Source organism: Engraulis encrasicolus, chromosome 18 (assembly GCF_034702125.1).
Source record: "Engraulis encrasicolus isolate BLACKSEA-1 chromosome 18, IST_EnEncr_1.0, whole genome shotgun sequence".
Taxonomy (NCBI): Eukaryota; Metazoa; Chordata; class Actinopteri; order Clupeiformes; family Engraulidae; genus Engraulis; species Engraulis encrasicolus.
In genome coordinates, this window is record NC_085874.1 from 13,430,020 (window position 1) to 13,450,604 (window position 20,585).

The 20,585-nt window shown below is 43.7% G+C and overlaps 1 protein-coding gene across 1 annotated transcript; it reads left to right on the forward strand.

Moving 5' to 3' along the window:
- Window positions 1-563: 563 nt before the first annotated feature.
- Window positions 564-17,609, forward strand: LOC134468792 (uncharacterized). Its single transcript, XM_063222663.1, has 7 exons — window positions 564-692; window positions 5,407-5,493; window positions 10,651-11,829; window positions 12,380-13,436; window positions 15,636-15,718; window positions 16,303-16,389; window positions 17,589-17,609. The coding sequence occupies exons 1-7, from the start codon at window positions 564-566 to the stop codon at window positions 17,607-17,609; spliced, it is 2,643 nt and encodes an 880-aa protein (XP_063078733.1).
- The last annotated feature ends 2,976 nt before the right edge of the window (window positions 17,610-20,585 follow it).

Below are 20,585 nucleotides of genomic sequence, written 5' to 3' on the forward strand. Positions count from 1 at the left end.
ATGGCTTGCAACAGACGCTGAAGTAAAACTTTGTGTTTAACCTCCTTCCCACTGGAAGTCAAATAGCCTCTCCGTTTCCAGTGCGCACAAAATACATGCGATGCGCTGAAAGCATACTGACTATCAGTATAAATGGTCACAACTCTGTCTTTGTTCAATTCACAAGCTTTTGTCAACGCTATAATTTCAGCAGCCTGCGCTGATAGCCTAGAGGGTAAGGCCTCAGAAAACACCAATTTGTCCACTGTAGTGACGGCATATGCAACCTTATTTTGACCGTGACTATCTTTGCATGCAGAACCATCCACGTAAACAACATCACCTTCTGTAAGAGGTGTATCTTGTAAATCCGGACGTGGTTTAACAATCTTAAAAGTCTCCGTCTCACAGTCATGCATATGTTCTGTACCGTCCAACGGAATTGGAATCAAAGTAGCAGGATTGAGTGAAGTACATCGTTCAATAGTAACGTGCGGCTGTGACAACAAGACTGTCATGCATGAGAGATGCCTTGCAGGCGACAAGAATGACATATTTGTCTGCAACAGTAATATTGACACAGCATGAGGAACCTTAAGAACAAGTGGGTGAAACAAGACTACTTCAGCGGAGGCTTGCACTGCCAATGCAGCAGCAAGCACTGCTTGAACACACGGAGGGGTCGCCCTAGCGACCACATCCAGCTCTTTGGCGTAATAGGAAACTGGACGTAATTTTTCGCCGAAATTCTGTAATAAAACCGAAACCATGTGGCCATCTTTTGCATCAACCATTTGTATGAAAGGTTTTAAATAATTCGGAAGAGCCAACACTGTAGAGCCTGCTATTTTAGTCTTGGCATCACAAAAAGCTGTCACCATATCCTCTGTCCAGATTAGAGAATCATTAGGAGCCATAGGTGCGGAGTAAATTGCATTCTGTAGCGGTTTAACCAGTTCTGAGTAATTTGGCACCCATTGCCTACAGTAATTACACAGACCTAAAAAACTCATAAGCTGTCTTTTTGAGACAGGGCTAGGAGCATTTAATATTGCTGTTTTTCGGTCAGCATTGACTGTACGGCCATGCTTAGTCAGGGTATGACCCAAGTAGCGCACCTCGCTTTGCCACAACTGCAATTTATTTTTGCTTACTTTGTTGCCCGTGTTGGCAAGATAAGTCAACAATTCCAATGTATCCTGTTTGCATGATTCCTTTGTCTTATTCGAGATTAATAAGTCATCAACATAAGTAATTAATTGAGACCCATTTGATGGAATAAAATCTGCGAGACAGGTCTGAATCGCCGTTGCAAATATGGTAGGGGATTCACAATAGCCTTGGCTTAGCCTAGTGAAAGTATATCGTTTCCCCTTAAAAGTAAACGCAAACCAGTATTGACTGTCAACATCAACGGGAATGGACCAAAATGCATTACTTAAATCAATCACTGAAAACCATTCAGCATCGGGGCTAAGTTGGTTAAGTAATGTATGTGGGTCCGGTACATTAGGAGCCCGCGCAATAATCGCATCGTTTACAGCGCGTAAATCTTGGACCATTCTCCAACCAATAGATGGAGGTGCTTTCTTTACCGGGAAGATTGGTGTATTGCACGGGGAATCGTCACAGAGTCTAATTATTCCTGCCTCCAATAAATCATTTATTACAGGCTCAATACCAAGTAAAGCATCTTTTTTCAGTGGGTATTGTTTTATTCTGGGACGATAATCAGTCTTTCCTCTGATTATTACAGGCGTTGCCGTTGTCATAAGACCTACATCAGTGGGATGTTGTGACCAAAGGGAGGAAGGCACATTCTGCAAAGCAGACTCTTCCTCCTCTGTCAAAAATACGCCATATCATGCTTCCTCAGCATACACCCGTGTATTTGGAAAACATTTTGTTTCCAAATTAACGATTCTTTTCCTCCAGCCTGTGCTTTTTCAGACAAGTCACTCCATGCCTCACCTAATTCTTTTGTCAACAAAGCATGAGGTGGAGATCCCCACGGGACAAGACAATCAATCTCAGACGGCATTTTCACATCACAAAAGCAAATACCTCCCTTCCAATACAAGGATGTGAACAAAACTTTTTGAGAACCCAAATTATGCAATTGATCATTGTATTTCAAATCGGAATTAGACATGTCTTTTCCCGTGTGCGTATCAGATCTGGACCGTAAGACAATATGCATGTCGCTCGCAGGTCTGTGATCAGACCCTGGAAGCGCTGCCAGAGTACGCAACTCCTCCCCCACAGAGCTGTCGCTCGGTACGTCAAGTGTCCAGTAATACACTGTTTGTCCATCACACTGATCATTCAATAGAACATTCACCAAGTCACTTTTTTGGGCAGTCATGCCTCCATCACTTGTGGGAAACACTCCAATTCGTAATTTAGCCATAGCATCCCGTCCCAGTAAATTACAAGGACATTCAGGTGCCATTATGACTTGGATCCATGCAGACGATCCAGTTTCATTGCATTGTAATTCAACAGGTTTGCTCAAAGGTTGCCTCTGCAGTTGGCCATTTGCTGATTTAACCAGTACTGCTTTATTTGATTTGGTAAGGGCTTCAATATCCTTCACGACAGTTTTACAAGCACCAGTGTCACAGAGGAATTTAATAGGTTTACCTGATAACATTAACGTTAATTCAGGTTTGCCTGCACCCTTAGAGTAAAAAATTTCTTCCAAATCTAAAACATCAAAATCATCGTCATTCAGTTCCGCGTCATCACCAACAGGACGTAATGCACTATTATCCACTAGTCATTGCTGAGCATCAGGATTGTTTGGACAATCGCGTGCCCAATGTGTCATTTCACCGCATCTGAAACAACTACCCTCACGTCTGGCATCGCCTCTGCTATTGCCAGTCGTCTGATTAGTTTCACCAGGTCTCTGTCCCCCCGGTCTATTTTGTCCCCTTCCTCGGAACCCACGACCTCTTCCTTGAGTCCAACCACGGTTGGCCTCATTAGCCTTAATAACATGTGTTACGGCTTGAGCAAAAATCTGTGCTTGTTCCTGTTTTTCTTTATTTTTCTTCTTATTTTGCGCTGTTTTCTCGGCATGACGAGCATGCGCCATGAAATCAGCTAAAGAAGCAGTGGGCAGAGTAACATAATTCTTTTCCAACCAGCTCTTAATCTCTGGGCGAAGGCAACCCAGCATCGCTTGTTTAATTTGTTGGTCGAAAATGAGTTTATTTGCCGGAGTGTCATCATCTAACCCACTGTATTTGCGAAAGACCGCTTCAAATTTCTCCCTAAAGTGGTAGACGTCCTCATCGTCACCTTGTCTGCATTCCTGTAATTTACTATAATTAGGAGGAGATTTGAAAGTCTCGCGTAAGGCCGTCTCAAGGGTCGTAAGAGTTGCATCTAGACCTGTACTTCCTGGAGCATGGGTCACTCCAGTATCGGTCCTAGCTTTAAATTTGTCTTTCACTCTAGACCAATCAACTCCCATTTTACAACGGTACAATTTTTCAACTTCATCACCATCCAAATGGTACATGGTAACCAACTGTCGCATTTCAGTAATGAACTCATTCAATTTGTGTCTATGTCCGGCCACACCTTCCACAGCTTTTTTTATTTCGTCCTGGTTCCAAGGACGATAAACCTGCATCACTCTCATATTATTGCCACCAACAGCCGCCGTCGGATTAAAGGCAGGGTTAGGTACTTCAATCATAGGGTAACTTTCAGCCGTGCTTTCACCAAGAAGAACAGCATCCTGAAGGGCTACGTGAGCCTGGAAATAAGGACTGTTCTGTGACGGTGGAAGAGAACTAGTACCACGCCAAGGCAACGAAGGCGAGAACAATTTGCTGCGCGTAACCGCAGGAGTAGCAGAAGCCGCGGCAAGAGCCATTTTAGACATCGGCTTGCCAGTCGTAACAGGGGTAGAGTCGGGAGTTACACTAGAGACATAGGACGGTTTCCTGGTGAACCAGAAGCTATGTGTTGACGCCCAGGGGGCTGGGCTACACAAACCTTCTGGTGCACCTGTGATTCGCTCTCCTCCTCCGTTTACGAAATAAACGGGGCAGCTCGACGAATCAGGATCGTAGGGAGGGATTTCAGTGGGTATGACGTTTATCGAACGCAACACCCTCTCCCAGGGTAGTTCGGCTGTGCCCGCCCCCTCCCTGAATCACAACAGTAATGGCGGCGTGCGAGGAGTTATCATGCGTCGGGATGGAAGCAGCAATTTCAGCGGTGTCATCCAAAATACCTCAAGTTGATTTTCTAAAGGACGTTGTTCTGTTTTGGTTCCCGACCTGGCGGCGCTGACGTGACGACACGTCCTACGTCACAAAGCTTCAACGTGAGTGGTCGAAGTGTCATGTCATTCATATGAGGTTGCTCCAACCGCGTGCAAGCATCTTTTGACTAAACCCCGCCTGCGGAGACGCGTGAAAGGGCAGTGTGCCAGTAGCCTGTTACTTACAGGCTACTGGTTCACCAGGAAAATAGGACGGTGGAGGAGATGCCGAAAGTTTGACATCCGAAGCAGCACCACCACTAGCGGCATTGGGGTCAACAAAAACAGGAGGAGAAAGCGTAGTCAGTGGGGCAGCTGCTACGCCATGAGGAGAAAGCGCAGACTGTGTGGTAGTGAAGAATATATCCTTTTTTCAACATATATCTCTTTGCATTTAAGTAGTGTACTTAGTGATTTTAGAATAGGATGATTTTATACTCTTCTGAAGAAAGAGGAAAGAAAGCCCATTGGGAAACTCCAATTCCCATTGTCATTGTGACACAGCACTCCACAGCACACAAGTGAACACTGCACACTGCACACAACGAAATTGCATTTATGCCGGAGCAGTGCGGTGGGACGGTACCATGCTCAGGGTACCTCAGTCATGGAGGAGGATGGGGGAGAGCACTGGTTGATTACTCCCCCCACCAACCTGGCGGGTCGGGAGTCGAACCGGCAACCTCTGGGATACAAGTCTGACGCCCTAACCGCTCACCCATGACTGCTCTTACCTTGTGGAATAGAAATTAGTGTTCATATTTGTGTGCATCATTATATTGGAAATATAATCCTATGTGGTTTCAACTAATAAACTTGTGAGTAACCATTTGTGTTTGTGACAGGCCTGGTGGAACTTTTAGTCCATGGAGTTTGGTTGACCCGTTCGAGTTTCTAACCTTATTTTAAAACCATTTGCTGTCTGTTTAGGAGCAGGGTCCGGCAGCAGCTTTTAACCTAATCTAAATTACAGGGACAGCCACAGACCGGTCACACTCCTCGTTGCCTCTGACCTGAAGGATGGGTCAGGGACTGGGAGTAGGCACCAGGAAATGTCACTACCCCTGACTTATGGGTCTAGTCAATGAATATCAGCAGGCCTGTGTATCTGCTCTGTGTTCTCTGTTGGTTTCTCTCTTAAACAGGAAAACAATGCCCAATACCAGCCCACCCGAAGTAATGACAGGAGGACCAGGATGGACGAGAGGGAGATGGCTGGACCGGAAGACGCCGTGCACACACTTGTTGCTAGGCACATAAGAACACATAGACACTTGTTTCAACATTACATCTCTGACAGGTCACAGACCCTCTTCCCTAATACAGCTCTGTCCCCCTCCTTCCCACCGTTTCTTAATTTGCCAGGCCAGAGTTGACCCCTGATCTTTTAGGAGTCAGGATGTCTGTAAGTTTAGTTGATTATATGATCCATATGTTACAAGGAATGAGATTTGTCACTTCATCCCCCTCTCCCCCTCTCTCCCACTCTCCACTCTCCCCTTTCCCCTCTCCCACTCTCCACTGTCCCCTCTCCCCTCTCATTGACCTCCCCTCTGACCTCTCACTCCTCTCTGTCCCTCTATCTGTTGCATTAGTGTCTGGCCCATGAACAGACACACACACTCCTACATACACACACACACACTCCTACACACACACCCATGAAATGACAAGTAAACACATAGGCACACACCCACAGATAACTCCTTTATAAGACACACTTAGGGAAAGTCAGGTCAGTTTTCCAAATCTTGGGCTGAGAGAATACTGTTATTGGTCAGGGATCGATCAAGACTAGGAAACTCCAGAGCTCTGTTATGCTTCTACTACTCGTTGTCTAAACTTTGACAAATTACTACTTTTTGTACTTATACTTTTTCGGAATTAAATCATTGGATTTTTATTATACTTGAATACTGAGTTGTTTGCCTTTTTTACCTCGAATAAAGAATACGCAGGGAAGGGCAAAAAGGCCCGAATTTTCCAACAACTTTGGTGACCCCGACGTGATTCGAGGAAAGGAGGAGATAACTTTGTATGGTGGACGACATTGCAACCGGGTGACAACAACGTGGCCACGCATCAAAAGGTAAATAGACGCCTGTTTAATCAAAGCTCTATATTGAACATTTCCAAATTAACTGTTGTCACTCTGCTGTGAAAGTGTCCTTGTAACTCGACTAGTAGAAGCATCATTTGTTTTGTATGTTTTTGTATGTTTGTATGTTTGGAATAGAGGTAGGCCTAAAACTCTATTAGACCGGTTAGAGTCCGGGTAAAGGAATAGAGTCAAACTCTATTAGACCGGTTAAAGTCCGGGTAAAGGAATAGAGTCAAACTCTATTAGACCGGTTAAAGTCCGGGTAAAGGAATAGAGTCAAACTCTATTAGACCGGTTAAAGTCCGGGTAAAGGAATAGAGTCAAACTCTATTAGACCGGTTAAAGTCCGGGTAAAGGAATAGAGTCAAACTCTATTAGACCGGTTAGAGTCCGGGTAAAGGAATAAGAGTCAAACTCTATTAGACGGGTTAGAGTCCCGGTTATTGGAATTAGAAATTAAGTGAATACTCAGTTTGGTTTGAATTTTGTTGAAGGAATTGTGATTGGAGTCTGGATTAGGAGTTGAAGTCTTAGTTATAATTTCAGTTAGAGAAAAAAAGATTAAGATTTAAAAACAAAAAAAACAACAACAAAAAAAAGAGAAAAAGATTAAAATAATTATAATAATAGCCGAAATATAAAAATAGGCCTACATTATGGTTTGTGTTTGTTGACGGAATTGGAGGGTAAGGTGTTGAAGGATAAAATTTGAAAGGTGTGGTTATTGGTTTATTCTTTAACATAGGTTAGTGTAGTGTTGGCAAAAGTAAGTTGAAAGAACGGATAAAAGAGTTAAGTGAAAATGGAAGGTGGATTTGATAAGGAGTGTGATGAGTTTGGTGGCTGTGTGCCACAACTGGATATGGAGTCAAAGTTGCAAGTGAAAAGTAAGACAAGATGGAATACGGTATTGGAACAATGGGAGGAGGTGAAAGGCCATTTAGTCACTAATACAAAGGAGTCACAGAGAGAAGAAATGAAAAAGGCATGCTTGAACATATGGAGCGAGTTGAAGTTGAAAGAGAAGGTACCATGTAATGATGAGAGACGTTCTTTGTTGCCATATTTAGCTAAAGCAGCTGATGAGGCAAAGTCTGAGTTGGAACAATATGAGAAAACAAAGCCATCGATGTTAGGGAAAGGTCGGTGGAAGAAGGAGAAAGAATCATTGGATGACCGTAGAAAGTATCTGCATGATATGTCTGTCACATGCGCTGCATTACAACTCACACAGAGGAAGACTGAGAGTAGGAAAGGAAAGGCTGCAATGACACAGGACATCACACCCACAGCACCACCACCTCACCCACCGCCATATCAAATGCCACAGTTTAAGATAACAGATGGTACTGTGACAGCGGAAGAGATTGGGACATCACAAAATGATAAACTTGTTCAGGTGTTGGAAGAGAAGATAGGCAGCATGGAAAGGTTGTTTAATGAGAGTATACAGAAGGTTGAAAGATTGTTAATGGATGATTCTGAACGAACAGAGAGTATGGAAGACGGGAGTATAGCAAATTCAGAGATAATTGTGAGTGAACAGGCAGCAGCTGAGCAGATGAGAGAATGGGAAATTAAACAGCTTCAGCAGGTGAATGAAGAGAAGTTGTTTGAGTTGAGAAGACAGATGGAAGAAAAAGAGAAGCAAGTAGTTGCAGACATGGCCAGTTATTTACAACAGAAGCATGAACATAGCAATCAACAATCTGCATTAAGATCTCCCCAGCAATCTGTGTTGACATCTCCCCAGCAATCCCCAGCGTCTCCTCAGATTCAGCAATCTGCATTGATATCATCCCAGAATCAGAATTCTGCAATGAAATCTCCACAGCCTCAGCAAGTTGTATTTACACCACTACAGAGTCAGCAACCTGACTCACTGGAGCATGATTTGATGCCAGGTGAATTTAATGTACCACAGGAATATGAATATGAGAATGCTACGTTGACAGGCGTGTTGAGAGTACACTCTCCCCTGCCACCCAGATATAATTTGCGGGATACGGCATATCGTAGAGGTGAACCGGGACAGCGGCCGGGTGGAATGTATCCGTTGCTGAGGAAAGGGGGTCACCTGGGAACTGATGAATATAAACCATTTGCATTTGCAGACATGAATTGTATTTTGGCCAAGCTACCTTCCCCTTCGGAGGGGGGTGGCCCGTGGATGGCTAGATTAACAAAAGCCACCATGGGACACAAGTTAGCGCTTGGCGATTGGCGCGCTCTGATGTGTGAGCAAACTAGCCCGTGGGAGATGGAGCAAGTGGAAATGCAGGCAGGCACTAGACAAATGCCCGATTCCATACCGTTTACACATTATGCTACGGCAATTGGTACTGCGATGCGTAAACGCTTCCCAGTGCCACCCGGAGCTATGCATACGCTGACATTCACATACAAAGATGGACAGGACATTACTGAGTTTTTGTCTAAGAGCAAAGATACATGGACTGATGTAGCGGGGGAACACCCTAGTGCGGGGGAGTTACACACCACATTGTTCAGGAAGGCATTACTGTCAGCTCTCCCTAAATCAGTTAGGGAGATAATGGAGTCAAATCCAGACCTCCCAGGTGCCAATACAGAACACTGGGAACGTCATTTGAAACACCACTTAAAAAAGCATATGGAGAAACGTGAGGAGGAAAAACAGGGAAATGACTCGAATCAAGCACAATTAGTGAAACTCAATTTGGAAGAGGCTAGAAAAAAGTCGAATGATGTAAAGAAAAATAATAAGCCACAAATGATTCAACAACAGCAGCCAGACTTTGTTGCCTCCCAACAAGATGGGGTAAATTCCCCACAAATACAAGCATGGCAAGGACAACCTTGGCCTGTGCAAAATTGGCAGGGGGGTAGAGGACAGCGAGGTGGGGTTTTCAGAGGTAGGGGCAGGGGACGTGGCGGGCCCCAGGGTCCGTTCCCTCCTGGGAAGTGCTTTTTATGTGGCCAGCCCGGGCACTAGGCAAGAGAATGCCCAATGATTCTGAAGCACAATGCCCAACAGCAGCCTACATCTGTCCCAGCACAAATGACGCCGAGCTCAACACCACCGCAGTATGCAATGCCGCCACCACCACCGGCCGCACTGCATCAGGCGCCGCATGTAGGCACAGCTCCCTATGGACAGTACCCACAGGGGAGTTATGAATCAACTTACTGAGGAGGCCCGAGGATTCGGGAGGATGTGGGTTTGGCTGACCCCTTCCTCCATATGAGTGTAGATGGAAAGACTATGCCATTTCTGGTTGACACTGGTGCAAGATTTTCTACACTCACTGCTGAGCTTACACAAGGTGACTTGTCAACATCAAGTGTTGAATTAGTTGGATTCTCGGGAAAACCTGAAAGACTGCCATTAACAAAGCCACTGATTACCAAGGTTGCAGGACAAACTTTTATGCATCAATACATTGCTTCGCAAGCCTGCCCTGTCAATTTGATGGGTCGGGACCTGCTTGTGAAATGCGGAGCTTCAGTCCTATGTGGGACACATGGAGTGACTGTGCGATTTCCAAATGGATATGAAATGAACTGTTCTATGCCAACTTTGCAGACCGTCTCACACATGATGATGGCTGCTGACGTGACACCCTCCGCTGAGACACAGTGGGCGGACATCTATTGGGGACTTGTTGATTTTGACACAGAACCCGAGTCGGCCCTATTAAGTGCCTACCAGCAGTGGCGTCCCTGGGCGCAGATGCTGCATCCCTACGCCCCTCTCACTGACCCCTACCATGTTACTTTGAATTATGATCGTGCTGATAATGAGACATATTCGCAGGCATTTTATGGGAAAGTAAATGGGGAACAGTGGGAGGTGAAATCAGATTACATGTACATGGGACCAGAAGGCGTGGCAGCTGTTGTTGAATTGACACCGACACAAATGGAATGGTATGAGATGGCTAAAACCTCCGTACCACACATTGCTTTGTCTACACATACTAAACATGACACTAAAGATTTGGGACCCATGTGTAAGAGATTACATAACACTACTGACTGGACAGACACACAGATACCAAATTTGATGTACTCATACACAGAGAATGCATACCGTGTAGCGCTGGGCTCTCTCACTACCTGTGTTACGTTAGAACACAGACAGATAGAGAGATATCACGGTAGTGAGAAAGCCGACCATCCTTTGGCAACACGTATGTTAGATGATCTTCCCAGTTCACTTTGGTCATCTGGCCCTACTGATGTTGGTTTTTGCCATGCTGTGCCTCCAATTGAATTTCAATTAACTGATTACACGCCGATATGGCAGCATCCATATAAGCGCACACCAGAAGCGGAAGAAGGTCTTAAAGAAACCATTGAGGGTTTATTAAATGTTGGAGTATTGGAACCATCTGATTCCAGTTGGAATACTCCCATTTTACCAGTGGAGAAAAAACAGACAGGGAAATACAGAATGGCTCATGATTTACGGCGCGTGAATTCAGTTGTGGCAACCCACACTGCGCCCGTGCCTAATCCTTACACAACGATGTCGGCATTAACTCCGTCGCACCGGTGGTTTTCCTGTATTGATTTGGCCAATGCATTTTTTTGCATACCTCTACATGAATCAGTCCGAGACATTTTCAGTTTTGAATTCAAAGGGCAGTATTTTCGATACTCTAGGCTTCCACAGGGGTTTGTACTTTCACCAGGATTGTTTAATCAAACTTTGAAACAACTCTTACAATCTCTCGAATTGCCAGATGGTGTGAAACTTGTGATGTACGTAGACGATTTGCTTCTGGCTGCCCCCGATTCTGACACTTGTATGAGAGCAACAGAGGCTTTGTTGCGGAAATTACATGATTTGGGATTTAAGGTGTCTAGGGAGAAACTGCAATGTTGTCGCCCTGTGGTTTCTTTTCTGGGACGGGTGCTCTCCTCTCGAGGCACTGGTGTGTCTTCCACACACCGTCAGGCTATTTTGGATCACATTAAGCCAACCACAGTTAAAGACATGTTATCATTTTTAGGTCTGACAGGATATAGTAGACACTATGTCCCTGCCTATGGTGAATTAACAGCACCTCTGCGAGCTATGGTGAATGAAAAGGGCATGCGTAACTTGAAAGAAAAACTGGCATGGACTACGGAAGGGGAGCAATGTTTTATACGGTTGAAACAGGCTCTTACGAGCGCTGCGGATTTGGCTGTGCCTGATTACACTCTACCATTTTATTTGGATGTTTCTGAAAAAGCACACATGGTTAACGGTGTGCTCTTTCAGAAAAAAGGGGGTGGTAGGCAAATACTGATGTATTCAAGCGTGACACTGGATCCAACAGAGGATAGGCACCCACCATGCACAAGGCATGCTGCAGGGGTGGCGAAAATCTTGCAAAAAACAGCTCATATTGTCATGGGCCATCCTTTGTCTGTTTTAACAACTCACAGTATTGTTGCATATGTCACCTCAGCAGCATTTGATAAAGGGAAGAAAGGAGTCGCACACTGGAGCTGGATGCAAAATCAAAAAATGTATTAAACAAAGCCGAAAAAATGTAAATAAAACCGACAGACAGGGGACAAACGTTGCTGCATACGCTGTAGTGAAACAACAGGATGATGGATTTGAAGAAATTGTGACAGAAAAGGTTACAGGGAAAGAATCTGCTCAGTTGGCCGAACTTCAAGGAATGATAGCAGCCCTTGAATGGGCGCAAGGGAAGACTGTAAACATTTACACTGATTCTGCATATGTGGTGAGTGCGGTACATGTAGAATTAGCGCAATGGATAAGGTCAGGATTTTTGACAGCCTCGAAGACACCTATCAAACACGAGAAGGACATTAGGTGACTGTCAGATGCTTTGTTAAAACCTGAGAAAGTTGCCATAATTAAATGCAGAGGGCATGTCAAAACGAATACTTTTGTTGCCAATGGCAATCAGGCAGCAGACGAGGCAGCGAAAAAGGCAGCGGGGTACTCTGCCCAGTATGTACTAATGACAACAGAAGTGAAAGTGCATGATTTGTTACCGCCGTGTGACAAGGAGATGATACAGAAGGAACAAGAAAAAGCATCACCGCATGAAAAAACTGTTTGGTTGGAAAGAGGGGCAAGTGAAGTGGATGGATTATGGAGAGCACCGGATGGGAGACCGGTGTTACCTCCCGGTCTAGTTAAATCTCTTTTGAAAGAAGCGCATGGTTTAACGCATTGTGGTAAAAAGCAAATGCAAAGAAATTTGACTCATTGGTGGCATCCATACATGACAGCTATGGTTGATAATCATGTCAGAGAATGCCAAGTGTGTATCCAATACAATGTCAGACCTACGGTTCACCCGCATCAAGGGGTGTTTCCGTTACCAAAAATACCTGGGGAAGAAATAATCATTGATTACACAGACATGATTAACAGTGTGAGAGGGTGCCGATATCTTCTGGTCGCCGTGGATGCATACACTGGTTGGCCAGAAGCGGTACCCACTAGACACGAGGATTCCCAGACAGTGATTAAGTTTCTCATTAATCACTACATACCAACGCACGGCTTTCCAAAAAAAATACGATCTGATAACGGAAGTCATTTTAAAAGCCAGGATTTGCTGACGGTTGAGAAAGCATTGGGTTTGAAACATGCATATGGAACGGTTTATCATCCACAATCTCAGGGAAAGGTTGAACGGATGAATCAGACTCTGAAAAACAAGATGGGCAAGATATGTGCGCAGACGAAATTGAATTGGGTTGATGCGTTACCGATTGCTTTGATGTCAATACGAAGCTCGGTAAACACTACTACAAAGTTTACGCCCTATGAGTTGTGTACCGGAAGGCAATTTCCTGGACCGGCAGCGGGGTTGAAATTGTCAAATGATGTTCAAAGTTGGTTGCAATACAAGCCATATTATGATCAAGTAACTGCTTTGGTGTCAGCTTTTTCCTCACAGGTTGCCGCTGAAAGGGGGACCCAAGAAGGAGACCGTCAGACACCCACAACAGAGTGGGTGCTTCTTAAGGTCATCAAGCGAAAGTGGACAGAGCCACGTTGGACGGGTCCGTTTGAGGTGGTTGAGAGAACTACGCACGCTGTCCGCCTCAGAGGCAAAGGGGAACAGTGGTATCATTGGAGCCAGTGCGCCCCTGCGGACCCGCCTGCGCGAACTTTGGAACAGATAAGGCAACAAGATAAAAGTGATTGATTTGGGTGGCCACTATAGTGCCACTATATAGCATATAGGTCTAGTAGGTTTTTCTTTAAGTGTTGAGTGTGCAGTGGATTACTAACATTTTATTTACATTCTAACAACATTTAACAAACTAACATTGTTTTACTAACCTTACATTTTTAACACAATGCATTGGGAAAAAGGAAATCAAAAGTGGTTTATGCTTGTTTTGTTTTTTATTATTGCTTTGATTGTGGTAATTCCTCTTTTTTATAATGAAAAAGGAAAAACTATGGAAGAAAATGGACACAATACCACTGAGTTGGTCAACAATACTGCTCAGGTTAAACATCACTCTCTCACTAAGCGTTCTGTGGACGAAGGGGATCCTGTTTTGAAATATTATGGTGGGATTGAATTAATATATGAGAAAGGCACTGTGACTACATTTCAATTCGATTTATGTACAGTGATAAAATGCGGAGCTCATCCAGAGCATTGGAGAGATCATGATCTGTACGTTTGTGATTTTTATAAGGGTGTCCCAACAGGTGAGCCATGGTGCAGATTGTGGGATGTGGTTCTATGGGGTACTACGCCATATTATCAGCAAAGGGGGTCTGCAGCCACTGAACGGCGTACATATAGACAATTCCAGAGTAAGGGGAGTATTTCACGCTCAGGGGCTGGGACAGCTTCTGGAGGATGGAATCCAGTACAGCTCACAATAAGTAACCTAACTGCTTCTCCATATGATGCTGGGAAGGCAAGAACGAGTTACCCCAGGCCTAATGAATTATATCTAGTTCTAGCAGTGGATCAATCTGGCTCAGATACGATGGGATTAGTTAAACTTAAATTGGTAGAACCTACGCCTGTTAAAAAAACTGATGCCGTTTCACTAGATTTCTTGGGAATGAGTCCAAAATATGAAGTAGTAAAAGTTGGAAAGAATGGCACAGTTGATACTATTGAACTAGGTCATCCAACACCCTCAGACATGATCAGATTGGCTATTATTATACTAATAAAAACATGTGGGTTGACTGGATAGCAGCCACAGCTCAGTCTCTGAATCGCACCAATTGTGTGGCATGTTCCTCTCCACGTCCTGAGCTCTCCACCTCCCCAGCTCCATTGTATAGACAACTTGACCCCCCAGGATTTCATTGTATGTTAGCTTTGACTATGACGGCTCACCCTCTGAATTGTACTATGTTGAGTGATGTTTTTCCCCCTATAAAAAATAACACCATTCCTCCAGTGTTTTCCCCAAGAAAGAATAATTACACATGCTTTGTGCGGAATTTTACAGGTGGTGTTGATCTTGGACATATTTCCTCTGATTGGTGTGAGGACATTATTGATGTTACTATGTGGAAGAATGCAAGTGAAATGGTGTGGGCCCGTGCAGATTTGTTTTGGTATTGTGGGGGTAAAATTCTGAACTTATTTTTACCTCCTCAATGGTCTGGTATCTGTGCAATGGTAAGATTAATTGTACCTTTGACTATACTGGGGCCACAGGAGCCTATTCAGGTACACAGAGCAAAAAGGCATACAAAGTTTCATGATATGTTTGATTTAACAAAGGGTACACCTACGTGGGTAGATGCTATTGGGATTCCAAGGGGAGTTCCTGATGAGTACAAGCTTGCTGATCAAATTGCAGCAGGGTTTGAGAACATACCTATAATAAGTGCTATTTTCCCCATCACACAAAACAAAAATGTTGACCGCATTAACTATGTTCATTATAATATCCTCAGGCTCGCGAATCTCACTCGAGATGCTGTTGCAGGACTGGCGGAGCAATTAGCAGCAACATCACTTATGACAGTTCAAAACAAAATGTTTGGTGATCAATGTTGCACATTTATTCCAAACAATACAGCACCAGATGGGTCTGTTACGCGGGCATTGAATGGCCTGCGTGCACTCTCAGATGAACTGCATGAAAATTCCGGCATTACTAATCCATTGGGTGAGGTGTTTGGTTCATGGTTAGGAAAATGGAAATCTCTTGTTGTCTCTGCATGTATATCTGTGTTTGCGGCCATATCTATTTTGGTATTATGTGGATGTTGTTGTATTCCTTGTATTAGATCTTTGTGTGAAAGGCTTATTGTTGCAGCGATCGACAAGAAACCCCCTCCGTACCAACTAACAAACATCCAGATCGAACAGACTGTGGCCTTTTTGGCCGAGGAGAACTCTGTAAACTTTTCAGATTCAGACATGGAAACTGAGGTCTAACTTTTGGATGATGATCTCAAGTTTTTGAGATCAAAAGGGGGAATTGAAGAATATATCCTTTTTTCAACATATATCTCTTTGCATTTAAGTAGTGTACTTAGTGATTTTAGAATAGGATGATTTTATACTCTTACCTTGTGGAATAGAAATTAGTGTTCATATTTGTGTGCATCATTATATTGGAAATATAATCCTATGTGGTTTCAACTAATAAACTTGTGAGTAACCATTTGTGTTTGTGACAGGCCTGGTGGAACTTTTAGTCCATGGAGTTTGGTTGACCCGTTCGAGTTTCTAACCTTATTTTAAAACCATTTGCTGTCTGTTTAGGAGCAGGGTCCGGCAGCAGCTTTTAACCTAATCTAAATTACAGGGACAGCCACAGACCGGTCACACTCCTCGTTGCCTCTGACCTGAAGGATGGGTCAGGGTCTGGGAGTAGGCACCAGGAAATGTCACTACCCCTGACTTATGGGTCTAGTCAATGAATATCAGCAGGCCTGTGTATCTGCTCTGTGTTCTCTGTTGGTTTCTCTCTTAAACAGGAAAACAATGCCCAATACCAGCCCACCCGAAGTAATGACAGGAGGACCAGGATGGACGAGAGGGAGATGGCTGGACCGGAAGACGCCGTGCACACACTTGTTGCTAGGCACATAAGAACACATAGACACTTGTTTCAACATTACATCTCTGACAGGTCACAGACCCTCTTCCCTAATACAGCTCTGTCCCCCTCCTTCCCACCGTTTCTTAATTTGCCAGGCCAGAGTTGACCCCTGATCTTTTAGGAGTCAGGATGTCTGTAAGTTTAGTTGATTATATGATCCATATGTTACAAGGAATGAGATTTGTCACTTCATCCCCCTCTCCCCCTCTCTCCCACTCTCCACTCTCCCCTTTCCCCTCTCCCACTCTCCACTGTCCCCTCTCCCCTCTCATTGACCTCCCCTCTGACCTCTCACTCCTCTCTGTCCCTCTATCTGTTGCATTAGTGTCTGGCCCATGAACAGACACACACACTCCTACATACACACACACACACTCCTACACACACACCCATGAAATGACAAGTAAACACATAGGCACACACCCACAGATAACTCCTTTATAAGACACACTTAGGGAAAGTCAGGTCAGTTTTCCAAATCTTGGGCTGAGAGAATACTGTTATTGGTCAGGGATCGATCAAGACTAGGAAACTCCAGAGCTCTGTTATGCTTCTACTACTCGTTGTCTAAACTTTGACAAATTACTACTTTTTGTACTTATACTTTTTCGGAATTAAATCATTGGATTTTTATTATACTTGAATACTGAGTTGTTTGCCTTTTTTACCTCGAATAAAGAATACGCAGGGAAGGGCAAAAAGGCCCGAATTTTCCAACAGTAGCTGCTACACCATGAGGAGAAAGCGCAGACTGTGGGGTAGCTGCTACACCATGAGGAGAAAGCGCAGACAGTGGGGTAGCTGCTACGCCACTCACTCTCGCTCTACAGCGCGCTACAGGATTATTATCCTCCTCCCTTACATACGCGACCGTGTCATCAGATTGAACAACAGACCGCCGTTTTAACTGAATCTGGTCGTGACGCTCCACAGCAGCGTTCAACCACATTTTGGCACAAGAGATTTCAGTCTTATGATGGTCTTTAAGAGGGCCTTTCTTTTTGGTATGATGAGACGACACATTTTCAAGCAATTTAGTACAACTAGGCACCGTTAACTTCCCACCAAAGCCATGCTTTTTATGCCAACGCTGAACAAACTGTGCAGCGCCTGATTCACGCCGTTCTAAAAATTTTGCATCCCCCTCATACACTTTCGCAGAACGAGAACCCATTGTCTTGACGCAATTTACAATAGCACAAACACTAGGAATGAATTCCTAGGCCGTCACGAAATTTTGCAAATGAGACAACCTTCTAGGCTAAGGCCAGCTTAGTCCGGTCTCTTCACAAAAAATCCGTGCGTTATGCAGGCGTAACAAAACAAGGACAACATTTGGACAGGCTACCCAGAATTCCAAACCCCAGGGTCACCAAATACAGGTCATTTACAATTCCAAATCGAAAAATGCCCGGAGTTCCAAACTCAATTGAAAACAGACAATTTGTAGTTCCAAACTAAAAATGTCTGGAGTTCCAAACTCTATAGAAAACAGACTATTAATAATTCCAAATTAAAAATGTCCGGAGTTCCAAACTCAGTAAGATACAGACTATTAATAATATTAAATTAAAAATGTCCGGAGTTCCAAACTCTACACTGCAGTTTTTTCTGTACTAGAGCTCAAAAAACAAAACAAAAACAAAAAAGCATACTACCTCATTCCTGTGCGGGCGTCAGTCACGTGGGTCAGTACTCAGTCAGTCGTCGCTGAATATGAAGGCGTAGTGAGGCGAAGCCACCTATTTCTGGGTCCCGGGTAAAAACTTGGTGTCCGGCGCGTTCCTACGTCTCCATATATCAGGGAGGACAATTTTTTGAATCCGGCTCGAAGGACCAAAACATGTGAATAAAATTACTATATCACCTTAACAATTTCACTGTATTACCTTATCAAATTGACCTGAAAGAAAACCCACACAGGAAACAGAATTAGCATTTAAATCTGAGGCAGCTTGGGGGTCTTGCATTTACAGAGATGTTTACAGATTCGTTGCAAGCCCCAAGTCTGCAACAGTTTGGCTCAGCCTTTATTGTCTCCTTCTAACAAGCAAAATAGCCTACTAACGTTATCTTTAAAAGTTATCAATCTTCATGTCAACTTGGAAACATCTGGCTATCTGCCAGGACAATTGTAGGAAGAGCCCCCCTGACTTGGAATGCAGGAAGGTCCCTCAGTTGACATCATCTTGGTCCTGAAAACGCAAATGTAGACAGAAGACACACAAAGGCGGGTAGACAGCTACTTATACAACTGGTTATACAAGTGACCTATTTCTTTATTAACTATGGCATACATACTCAAATGATTATATTTTCAATAATACATGTATAAATGCAGAGAATTTCTTAACAATGAGTATAATGTTTTTTCACCACCATCAATTTCTAATATATGCTTTATGCCGGGGTAAATGACATTGTTCATACATACACACCTTTAGCCTACAAAAATCTACCATGTGTTTTTTTGTTTTGTTTTTGTTTTTTTGTCGTAACCATGGTTCTACCATGGTTATTCTATTCTCTGAACCAACCGTATTAGTATTGCTATGGCTTATCAATGATAACCATGGTAACCATGAAAACCGTGGTTCCTGACTATGGTTTATCCATCGTTTTACTATGAAAACTAACCATGGTTTTAAACCAGTCACGAAGCATGCAAATATAAGTGAAAATCATAAATAACCATGGCTAATTGTGCAGCCCTATTGGTTATCAAAAACAAAAAAACCCATGGAAACCATGAATAAATAGGCTACTTATGGGCAGCTGAGGTAATAGTTAGGGAATTTGACTGAATATGGCAGAGTTGCAGGTTTGAATTCCATCTTTACCTCTCCCTACACCTCCATCCATGGCTCAAGTGCCCTTGAGCCATGCACCAAACCCCATATTGCTCCAAAGACTGTCACCAATACATGCTCTGGATTTTTAAAACAAGCATCAACTAAATGTAAACTAATGAATAACTGTAAACCGTGGTAAATGGCAAGCTTTCATAGTAAAACCATGGTAAATTTTTATAAGTGTACCGTTAAACCATAGTCAAACCATGATTGTTCCACCACCATCCATTTCTAAATATTCTTTGTATATGGGAAAATTACTTTTCTTCAATAAAATGGTGGATCTTCTCCGTGTCCATCAGTTGGAATGTCCAGTAACAGACATGTTTAGCTGCAAACCTGTGTGTACTTTGGCCAGACCAGTAGGCCTATTATTGTGTTACTTAGTAGCATAAATATCTTGCCTCGCGACGCCATCCTCTGTACTCCACCCAAAGATTTTGGCTCCGCACATCGTCTAGCAAAAGCCTCGAGCTCTCTCAGTGTTTCGCCAATCAACAAACAGTTGAGAGTGGTGACGTAGAACTCACCTGCAAGCTCCGTTACTGATTGGTAAAGGTAACTATATTCACACTTTCGTTTTGTTATTTGTTTGCTTTTGCAATGCTATAACGTAACAGGCATGCTAATAAAGCACAATATGGGTTTTAATTTGAGTTTGGAACTTCAATTAATTTAAATGATAGAGTAAGATCAGATCATCTCCCATCGTCCACGGAGACGGATTCCTCATGGCTTTTGCCAGACTGATTGACGGAGTCAACAGTCGGCTATTCGCCCAGGCTAATAGATATCCATGCAAATATCAAATTTGGGTATGGGCAGCGTATCGCAAGGCATACATTGGCTGCAATTCTACTGTGCATATTCTTTAAACAGACACTGGCAACCCAATGTTAAAACAGTAAAGATAGACAATAGACCTTCCAGGGAATGTCACCACCTTGGTTCTCACCTTTGCACTTAGCAGGAGTTGACAACGGCTCCTGCTCCTCCTCTTGGTCCTCCTCCTCCTCCTCCTCCTCTGCATTGATTTGTGGCAAGTCATACTTTTCCTTCTCCGTCAATCTCTTTTCTATCTTTACTGGGCTTTGAGGGTCTTCACATTTTCCTTCCTCTACTATCCTGGACATTTCTCGCTCAAGCAAGTTTTTCTGTTCGTTGGATGGCTTTAGCTGCTTGCGAGTGGTTGCTATGGATGGGGTTTCTTGTTAGCCTAGCAACAGGCGGCAATTTTGGCAGCTACGGTTTGCCGGTTTCACATAAAACTCGTCAGCATTAAACTTTCCTCACTCATACAGTTTTT